At 44.6% G+C, this 10,917-nt stretch overlaps 1 protein-coding gene and 1 non-coding gene across 2 annotated transcripts in view; one reads left to right on the forward strand and one right to left on the reverse strand.

Moving 5' to 3' along the window:
- The window catches only part of VAT1L (vesicle amine transport 1 like), a 144,158-nt gene that overhangs the window by 25,768 nt on the left and 107,473 nt on the right, over positions 1–10,917 (forward strand). The window contains exon 3 of the mRNA XM_024735750.1: positions 2,789–3,004. Within this exon, the coding sequence (XP_024591518.1) occupies positions 2,789–3,004 (216 nt within the window). The remainder of the gene's footprint in view (positions 1–2,788; positions 3,005–10,917) is intronic.
- On the reverse strand, positions 1,657–1,809 carry LOC112393546 (small nucleolar RNA SNORA15). Its single transcript, XR_003001944.1, has one exon. It is a non-coding gene; the product is annotated as a small nucleolar RNA SNORA15 (small nucleolar RNA).

Genomic DNA, 10,917 nt, shown 5'->3' on the forward strand with positions numbered 1-10,917 from the left:
ATTTTAGACTGTAACAGCAGATAAGGATGTTGTTGGCCTTAGTTTAGAGGGAGGAATCACTGTGCTTGATTACATGTGTTGTTTCCCTTATATGTGATCTTTCTTCTGCTAGTTAGCCCTGACTTGCTATTGTCAAACCGATCCATCACCCCCCTCCACCCTCCTCCGGTACGTTCAGCTGCACAAACAAATAAAAGCAGCCACCTACAGCTTTCCAGTCAGGGTGTGATTTGGGAGAAAACCAATACTAATAGGCCCTCTGTAATTCTGACTTAAAATTTTCAATCATGTTAGAGATGGAATTCCACACGGCAACACACTGAATAGCTCTCTTGGCTTGATGGATTGCAAGGGAGCCTTGAAAAGTTGTTGCCAGAGGCTCAGCACTAAAGGAATAATTTGGACTCAGTCGCCCAGGACTAATTTCGTTTTTTTAAACAGAATCAAGTAATGAGGTGCATCGGATGTTTTTTAAAAAAAAAAAAAAAAATGGTTCCCCACCGCTGGACTCTGAGACTGGGGCTGCTGATCTGATGGCTGATCCTCTTTTTGCCATTTTGATAGTGAAACAAGAAGTCTGGAGCAGTCAACCCTGCTGGGATGGCTACGACCATCACTGCCAAGGTGGTCTGGGCTGGCTATGACCATCACCGTCAAGGTGGTCTGTGATGGCACAACCATCGCTGTCAAGGTGGTTGAAATACTCTTTTCATACACTCTGTTGACACTGGAGGCCATCAGCTACTCTGTGGTGTTATGGATCTTTGGGTTTGCATGATTCTGTGCAAAGTAGGATGCCAGTGTTAGACCCTAGAGATCCTCTGGTCCAAGCTAGGGCACCTGAGATGATATTCCTGACATCATCATTTGGTTTTTAATGCTTAGACAGCTGTTCCTCTGCTTCATGAAACTCAGTGGGTCGATATTTAGCTTTTGATCATTCAACCGTGAAATCCATGAGATCAGGAACCAATCTGTTCTTTTTAAGAGTTAGCATTAATTGTTCTCTCCTCGTTTTACATGCACTGTGCCAAGTGGATTGCATGCATATTATGTCATTTAATCTCCATTAGGACCTGTTCCTAATATTATACCCATTTAAAAGCTGAGAAAACTGAGACTTAAAGAGTTAGACTAATATTCCCAGACTTGGTAGGTTCCCCTGTTGTACATCCTTATATAAATTTATTTCTTCTTTGTAGCACTTAGGTGTAATGAATTAACTATTTGTATCTGGAGTCAGCCTACCTAGATTCACATCCCAGTACAGCTACTCTTTGGCTACATGACCTTGGGCATGTGCTTTAATCTCTCTTTGCCTCAGTTTAAATGTCTGTAAAACCTATGACCATTCGTCTGTAATATGGCACTGTAACAAAACCCATCTCATAGGAGGCTTTTGTTGTTGTTTTTGAGCAGGGGTGAAAGAGAAATCCTAAACTAGAAAGAAAATAAAACAGTAGAGTCAATCATAAAAATATATATACACTAAAACACACATATATGAAAGCCGTTAATTTACTGAGAAATCACTATGACCACAGCAATCTGAGTATTGCATTTAAAAGTTATAGTATAAGCAACTAACATCAAATAGCAGAATGGTTCAATTGAACTAGCACTTGGCAGCTCATGTAAGCCATCAGTGATAGTTTACTTTGTGTTTACCTTTAATAATGATATGCTATGAAAAAAACTTAGCATATGATTATAACCACTTTAAAGGGAAGACTGCTTTTTTCCTTTTTTTTGAATGGTGTCCGGCTATGTAAACCACTGATAAAAAAACCCCACAGTATTCAGCCCTGCCTCATCTAATCATGAGGTAAAGCATGGGACGGCCTTAGGACAATGTCTGCCATATAATACGTGTGCAATAAACGTTAGTTGTCATTCCTCACACCCGATGGCATTTTCCTATTTCACTCTAAGCCTGGTTGCTCTTGTTCAATCTCTTGCGCTTAGACTTACATGGCTCCTCTGATGGACCACGTTTCACATCCGATGTAATCGGTAATCCATTGATGCAAATACCACAGTGAACTAACCTGGCAGGGAATCTATATGGGGTGGGAGAGAATAGCTGAGAGTAGATTTGACTCCTAGCCCTTTTGACCTTCCCAGTTCCCAAACAGGGAGATTAGATGAGAGGTTAAACCAGTAATATGACCTTCCAACACTAACATTCCATGGCATGTGATGTGATGCATGTTGTATCGATATATTTATGCTCCAGAAGAGGGGTAGAGTCCCTGGCTTCCATGGCTCCTGGGAAGCTTGCACAGATGGACTTCAAGAGCATCCACAGGGACTTCCCTGGTGGTCCAGTGGTTAAGAATCCACCTTCCAAGGCAGGGGACACCGGTTCGATCCCTGGTCGGGGAACTAAGATTCCACATGCCACGGGGCAACTAAGCCCACGTGCGGCAACTACTGAGCCTGTGCACTCTGGAGCCCACTCGCCACAACTAGAGAGAAGCCCACGTGCCACAATGAAGAGCTCGCATGCTGCAATGAAAGATCCTGCCTGCCGCAACTAAGACTTGACACAGCCAATAAATTAATAAATAAATAAATTAATTAATTAACATTGTTTCTCATTAAAAAAAAAAAGTGTCCACAAATGCCTTGAAAGGCAGGTGAGGTGAGGGTGTGCATATTTGAGGGTTTGGGGTTTCTTTTTTTACTGGGAAGGACTCTAGTTTTCGTCAGATTCTTAAGAATATTTGAGAAATCTCTCAGAAAAGATTAAGAAACCTCCACTAACTCTGTGCTTCCCTATTCCCAGATTGGGGACCGTGTCATGGCATTTGTCAATTACAATGCCTGGGCAGAGGTGGTCTGCACACCAGTGGAATTCGTCTACAAGGTCCCAGATGACATGAGCTTCTCCGAGGCCGCTGCATTCCCTGTGAACTTTGTCACAGCCTACATGATGCTCTTTGAAGTTGCCAACCTCCGAGAAGGGATGTCTGTGCTCGTACACTCTGCTGGCGGTGGCGTGGTAAGTGGGCTGCTTGTGAGGCCTCCTCCCCAAGGTCAGAATGGAGAAAGTGGAGTGACACCCAGTTGATGATGAGATTCCTGTGTGAGCTGTGTCCATTCGTAGGGATGATCGCTATGGTTCTGGTGAAGCTCACATGGATGGTGGAATTTGTACAGATGATTGCGTGTGGGGTAGCCTCAGGGATGGTTTCCCTGGAGTCTGGAAAGGTCTCCAAGATGGCGTGTTAGGACTCAGTGTGTCTCAGAGATGGATTCTGTAGAGAAGCACTCTCATTCTTGGTATCTCAGTGAGCTGTTATGTCAATCATTGTGAGCCGCTTCGTAAGTCATGTACTACTAACATTATCTGAAACACCAAAATGGCAGATGATTTACTTTTTCAATAAGTTGCCACGAATTCGTGATGCTTCCCATAGTAATGGCACCCTTATTCATTTGTGTTCTGATATATTTTCTTGAGTGGGAGAGAGGTAGACAGAGATTGTCCTAGCACAATAGGAATTACACTTTAACCTAAGTCTACCCATGAGAGTGGTTGCCTACGTGAATGTCATCTGTAAGGTGTATTTTTGACAAGGGGGGAAATAATGGAAATTAAAATCGCTGCTCTGGAGCTAAGGGATGGCAGAGATTTCTTCCATGGTTTGGATGGGTCTCGGTACCAGTCACTCCATATGTATTGCACAGCTGTCCCGCGGCAAGCACCGTGTTCCCATCGTGGTCTACTGGGGTTGGAGGAGAACTCTTTGAGAGTAGGAGACATTACTCATTAATTCAACAATTATGTATCAAATACATACTATGTCTTGGACTTTATGGGGATAGAGATTAAAAAGAGAAGGTCCAGATACACCATCCAGTATCTGTGTGAGAGGCTCTTGGTGTTGGGGATTCTGTGGTTTGATGAACTCAGAGATGAACTCTTAGGTTAGGTGTATCTTGATGTTTTCACTGGAGGTTCTACTAACATTGATTTTTTTTTTTTTTTTTAATCTTGGCTTTCCACAACTACCAAAACCCTACTAGTGTAAAGCACATTTCCGGTTTTCCTTTCCAAGAAGACAAGCTCACATACAAAAATGTGAAGGCAGAGACGTGAAACTTTAGGAATGCTTTAAGAGGAGTCTCGTCAATCACTTTAGCAAATTTGCCAATGTCTTTTGACCATGAGTAAAGATACAATAAAAGTTAAAATATCCCTCAGAAAAGAAATGGATTTTGGTGCCACTGAATCTATTAACAGCAAGCAAGCCATTTAGAATGCTGGCATTTATGAGCTCGGTGTGCTCAGCATACAAAGCGTGAGAGACCTGTTTTCATATTATCAGCATAAGCGCCAGGCTTTACAATGGGGCTGGACTCAGTTCTGCTGAGAGTCCATGTTGAAACATTGGCACTGATGATGTTTCGTTTCATGTTTTGATTTTGTTTGTTTGTTTGAGTTTGTTCTTGGAACCAAGAGAAATGTATCAGGGACATGGGTCTCACAAAAGAGAAAAAAAGTCTTGGAAAATAACAAAAGTTCTTATCATGCCTTGTTCTAAGCTCACAGACGGTACAACAGCAAGAGATAAAACGTGGAACAGATGAAGGAACTGGGGAAGAGGGCCAGTGAGGGCAGGTAACTAAGCTGCTGCATGTAATGCAGGCTGTGATGTGCTAAAGCTCTGTTGAAGGCTCTTCCTTCCTAACAGTGAGTTGTGCAAAGAGAAAAATGATCAGTCACGTGACTAATGTTCATTTGATGGAAATAAACCAGTTATTAGGAAAACCATATCTAGTACTGGGTTTTAAGACTGGGGGAATCTTTCTCTGTGGTTTCTCATAAGAAATCTATGCTGACAAGCAATGAACATCCATCAACAAAACGGTTATAATAAATGCAATTTCTGTGATGCTTTTTCTTATGGTGTGCTTGTAATGTAGTCTAATAGCACCGAAGTAATGCAACATTTAGCAAAAGCAAATACCCTAGGCCCAAAAGGATGTGGTCTGGCTTAATCCATGGACAGTTGAAGGGTGTGGTTGGACTGCCCAGCTCTCAGGTGGGTGGGTCTCCTTAAATAACATTTTTCCAACCAAGATTTGCTAAGTGGTTTGCAGCACGGAGTTCAAGGTTTCCCTGAGAGGAAAGTTTTTTGGCCAAGTGCATAACCATGTATGTGAATGCTTAAGCAAGCTGAGGTGGAGTTGACACTGTCTTACAAAACCCAACAAGTTCTAAAGGGAGCCCAGACCATTTCACCACCCCACGGTGGAAAGACCAGTGAGTCACGCCAGGGCAGAACTAGACTCCTCCCAAGAAGACAACCAGCCACGGCTCTCATGATGGGGGGAGCTCCCTGGGGAGTACTTTTTATGCATTATCTGTGGTACCCTGGAGAGGTGTGGAGCTGCTTCCCATCACTGTTGGGTAAGTCTGGCGCGGTTGCTGTGGTAGGCAGGATGATTCCCTTCCCCCCGCACCCCCCCCCCACCCCCCCAGATATCTATGTCCTAATCCCTTACATGGCAAAAGGAATTGTGCAGATGTGATTAAGGAAAGGACCTTGAGATGGAGAGACCATCCTGGATTATCCAGGTGGGTCCGACGTACCCATAAGGGTCCTAAAAGATGGAAGAGGGAGGGAGGAGAGTCAGAAGGAGATTCAGAGATGTTACCCTGCTGGCTTTAATGATGGAGGAAGAGACCATAAGCCAAGACATGTGGGCAGGCTCTATATGCTGAAAGAGATAAGGAAAGGGATTCTCCCCTGGAGCTTCCAGAAGGAACGCAGCCCTGCTAAAACCCTGATTGTAGCCGAGTGAAACCCATTTTGGGGAATTCCCTGATGGTCCCGTGGTTAGGACTCTGCGATTCCACTGCAGGGGGCCCGGGTTCTATCCCTGGTCAGGGAACTAAGATTCCACAAGCCACGCAACGTGGCCAGAAAACAAAAAACCATTTTGGACTTCTGATCTCCAGAACTGTAATATAATACATCTGTAGATAATGTAATACAGATTACATTCTTACTTATCCTATTACAGTAAACTCTAATAGAATAAACTGGTTTTGTTTATTTGCTTTTAGCCATGGACTCGGTGGTAATTTGTTGCAGCAGCAATAGAAAACGAATACAGCCACTTTCTCTGGGCTGCCTCCCTTCCCAGTGTGGAACGCCCACAGAGGCCTGAAGAAAACACAAGTAACAGAACTAGGGTTCACGCCCTAATCTGGCTGATTCTAAAATCTATTCTCTTTCCACCTGACAACCCAATCATTCGTTCCTTCACTTATTCATTCATTCAACATATATTTGTTCATCTTCTACCTTAGTGCCAACTACAGACATTTCAAAGAGCCAAAGACTATGGCCTGGGTACATGTTTCCTAATTTGATGATGATGACAAAGAAAGTTCAACCTAATTAGGGTGAAGTTTCCTAAACTGAGTTCATATAAAGTGTGCAGTTGTAATGGCACCAAGACTTCTGTCTGATTTTTATCAAAGGCTGTGATGGGATATTTGCAGATAGGAAGTGAGAAATGCCACCCTAAACTGTAATATGGAAGGAAACTTTAATATATTATAGGAAAATAATTCAATCCAGAGCCAGTCACTTTCTCATTGGAACTGCCCAAGTGTCAACACTGCTGTGTCACATCTCTGAAGACATTGTTGATTTCCTCTGACAGTAGCACGGCCAGATGGTGTAAGACAGTAACACCACTAATGAAATCTCTAGAACCTGGTTGAAGGTTCCTCACAATCTCCTAAAGGAAAAGTAAGAAAATACATAAGCAAGTGGGGCTCTTGTCAGGAACTTCCATAGAGGGCTCTGCTGCCAATCCCATTAACAAGCTGCCATGGCCTTGAGCATCTTGACTGGGGGTGTGCTCCATTTCTGGAGAATAACCTTCCTGTTACTGTGTGGATATTTGCATCCGTGTCTGACATCTGATGCTTTCCGGGCTTTCGGAGCCCTTTGACCTTTTTCATCATCTCATCTGAATAGAGAGAACAGAGATGGGCCACAGATCTTGGAAAGGAAAGCAGAATTTAACTTTCCGACAGAGTTAAATGGCTACTACTCAATTATTAAATTCTATTCATTATGGATGCGGCATTTCCCAGTGTCATCCAAATCACTTCCAAGGAGCTACCACAGAGGGAGGGCCAGAATCTACAGGGGCGCATCATAAGCCCCGCCCCCCCCCGACCCTATATAAGGGCTCATGCGTTGGGGGTCCTTCCTGAATGGCTTAACCATACATCATTAACCATACACCATTCTAACATGAACCTGGGAAAGCATGAGGTGAGCAGGAATCTTTAGTGTGGTGGAGGAATGGGACATATTGGAGAGTCACGCCATGTCAGCAGAAAAGACACGGCCATCTGCAAGATCACTATAGGAGAACAGTTTGTTGAAAACAATACCACTGCTGATCAGGAACAGCACCAGCATCTACCCAGCTACTCAAGTCAGCAACCCCCAAATCATGGTTAAGTCTTCTCCAAGTGCCTCATGTTTGAAATCCTGTGATTCATTCCTGCCACATCATAAATGCAGTAAACATTTGTGAATCAAAAGCTGTTGCAAGCCATTTTTTTATGTTCTGGAAAAGTTATTTGCTGAGCTAAGGAGGGCCCCATCATTGAGTTAATCTCAGAAAAAAACTCCTTCCTAGGGATCTTGTGAATTTCAGTCTCGTAAGCAATCTTTGGCGGTCTAGCTCATGCCATCCCGCGTTCTGAATATTCTTCTGAGTTTTCTGTCTGCATCCAGTTGCATTATTAATTGAACGTGGCCTCCTTTTCATGGCCCTGTGGCTGTCTCACCACCCCCCATCATCTCATGGTACAGCTATGCTCAGTCTGTACCCTTCAGCACTCCAACTAGAGGGCACATGCATGAGAGCTCAGAGCTGGAAGGAGACAAAGACACCAAGTTTTGTTGCATCTAGCCCTCATGACAACCCTTCCCGTGGGAGAGTACGTGGCAGTGAAGAGTTCAGATCACGAGCTCTAGAGCCAGACTCCCTGGGCTTAATCCCAGCTCCATCTTCCCAAGCCCTCTAAGGCTCTACTTCCTCATTTGTAAAGTGGAGCGACATTAGGGCTAGCCTCAGGTGGCACTCGTGTACTTGGAGCAGGGCTTGCACATGATAAACACCCAGCGAAAATGAGCTATCGTAATTTCCCAGATTCAGAATTTCAGTGTTGTTCCCAAGGCTGCAACGTCCATTAGGAGAAAAGCTCAAACGTGAACTTAAAATCCAGGGCCAGGAACTCCCAATCCAGTGCTCTTGAGACTACCCCACAGCAGTGGCCTCGGAATCGTCTGCACCTCCCCTCCTGTCTTCTGCCTGCCCCACCTTGTGCCCTGGACAAGAGAGTCTTCACTATAGCAAGACCTCCTGGTCCCCAGGGGCCTGCAACGCTAGGAAACAGAACCTCTGAAAATTTAAAGAGGACAAAGTACCTCCGTCATATCCTTCATGAATAATCCAAGAGACGAGGATTAACTGCCTCTCGGCATCAGCAGAAAGGGCTGTGGCCTGGGGACTCCCTAGAAAGGTTAAGACCCTTATTCCATAACTGTTCACCTCAGGTAACAGGTCCTCACCCTCCTAAATGTCAAAGATGCTGCAGAGATGTGTCATGGACCAAGGCCCCACCTCCCTGCTTCCAGAAGTCTCTGATGATGGCAGCCAGTGCCTGACTCCTCACAAGTCAGCAATATGCCTTAGGTTAAGAAAAAATATATCTAAAAACATTTCTTCCAAGCTAGGTTGGTCTATGTCCACAAAAGCCTCACGTGATCTTTATTCTAGTTGCTTTTAACTCCTTTACAGTAAGTCATGACTGAGCCAAAGAAACTATCTTTATTATTATAAAGATAAACCTATATTATAAAGGTTACATTAGGCCTCTGAGACAGGATTCATTCGCTCAATATTTGTTGAACATATGTATCAGCTCATGAGGGAATAAAAGCTAAAATAGATGGAGTCCAGTAATTTCCATACACTGTCTGTGAGGTAGATACTATTACATCCCCATTTTAACAGAGGAAACTGAGACACAGAGAGGTTAAGTTACTTGCTTCAGGTCACACAACCATGGAGAGGATGAACTGGCATGTGAACTTGGGTCTCTGAATACAGAGGCTATGTTTTTAAGTACTGGGAGGCCATGCTCAGAGAAACCGTGCTTCTGCTTAGAATGGAGTGGAATGGATTCCATGCTATGGGTTTTGTTGGTGAGCTTCCTTCCCTAGGAGCTGAGGACAACCTGGGGTTACTCAGGAGAGCTGAGCTATCTTCAGGAGGAGGGGAGCATCTTCTGTTGACAAGACCATCCTTTCAAAGAATCAGGCAGATTTAGTGCTGAAGCTGCCCTTGACATTAACTGTCCAGCTGGAAATAAGCCCTAGGCTGCCATGTCCACGAAGGCGGGGACGGTGCGATCTCTTCATCCCTGTACCCTGAGCACAGAGCCCACTGCCCAGCACACTGGGGTTACCTGATAAATATTTGTAGAGGAAATGGAGGAAGAAAGGGGCCAAAAGGCAGCATTCAAGTTAATTATGAAGACAGTGTAGAACTTAAGGACCCAGATTCCAAAGTCAGAGCTGGTTTTCATCCTAGCCTCTCTATTGTCCAGGTGAGAGACCTTGAACAAGTACTTTAACTTCACTGGATCTTGTTTCTTCATCTGTTAAAAATGGGTATAATACCTATCTCAGTTTTTGTATGGTGTTTTAAAAGATGATTATGGGGGCTTCCCTGGTGGCGCAGTGGTTAAGAGTCTGCCTGCCAACGCAGGGCAGGGGACACGAGTTTGAGCTCTGGTCCGGGAAGGTCCCACATGCCACGGAACAACTGAGCCCATGTGCCATACAACTACTGAGCCTGTGCTCTAGAGCCCGCGAGCCACAACTACTGCGCCCACGTGCCACAGCTACTGAGCACGCGCGCCTAGAGCCCGTGCTCTGCAACAAGAGAAGCCACCGCAATGAGCCCGCACACCGCAACTAAAGAAAGCCCGCGCGCAGCAACGAAGACCCAACGCAGCCAAAAATAAATTAATTAATTAATTTAAAAAGAAAGAGGATTATGGAATGGCCTTTGCAAGCTAGCTGGCATAGAGGAAACTCAAGTGTCAGCTGCTGTTATTACTATTACTATTATCATCGTATTATTATCTATCTGGTTAGAAAATATTACTCACTGCCACTCTGGCACTTATAGCCTTAAGCAAGAGAGCAGCAAATAGGACAGTCAGTTGGCCGCTGGTTGTTGGAACTTGGAGCAAGGGGCAGATAAAGCTGATCTCAGCATCCTTTGTTTATCTTCCCTGACAGGAGGCTGCACAATGGTCTCATGAATTAGTGGGGTTGTCACATAAGCCCGTTTTCAAACATCACTTCCCTAAAACACCAAAGACATAATTAGACTTTAAGAAGATTTACCTCTGTAGTTCCAGGCCTTGGACATGTGCCAAGAACTCCAAATACAGACTAGACTTTGCTGAGTTTATATAACCCCAGGGACCCGCCCACTTCCCCAGCAACACACCCAAAAGGCCACAGTTGCTTTTCAGAATATTACTGTCCATATTAGGATGAAAAAAAATCAATTCAGCTGGGAAAGAATGAGATGTGTAGCAAGAAGCAGCCTCGTCTGTTCTCATGGGTACCCACCAGGCTATCAGCCATGGTCCTGGGTACTCTACCCACCCTGGCCAGCCACTGGTCCCTCTGATGGTGTCCATCCTGCAGCTCACAGCTCACTCCATGAGAAACTCAACAGAATCCCCACTCCTCCCCTGTTCAAAACGTGTTCAGGCTTCTCAGCGGTATGACCTGATACAGAGATGAACATTCAACCCCACCTCTCCTCACGCAACCTGCAGTCCTCCTC

Source organism: Neophocaena asiaeorientalis, unplaced genomic scaffold, assembly GCF_003031525.2.
Source record: "Neophocaena asiaeorientalis asiaeorientalis breed wild unplaced genomic scaffold, Neophocaena_asiaeorientalis_V1.1 scaffold40, whole genome shotgun sequence".
NCBI classification, from domain to species: domain Eukaryota; kingdom Metazoa; phylum Chordata; class Mammalia; order Artiodactyla; family Phocoenidae; genus Neophocaena; species Neophocaena asiaeorientalis.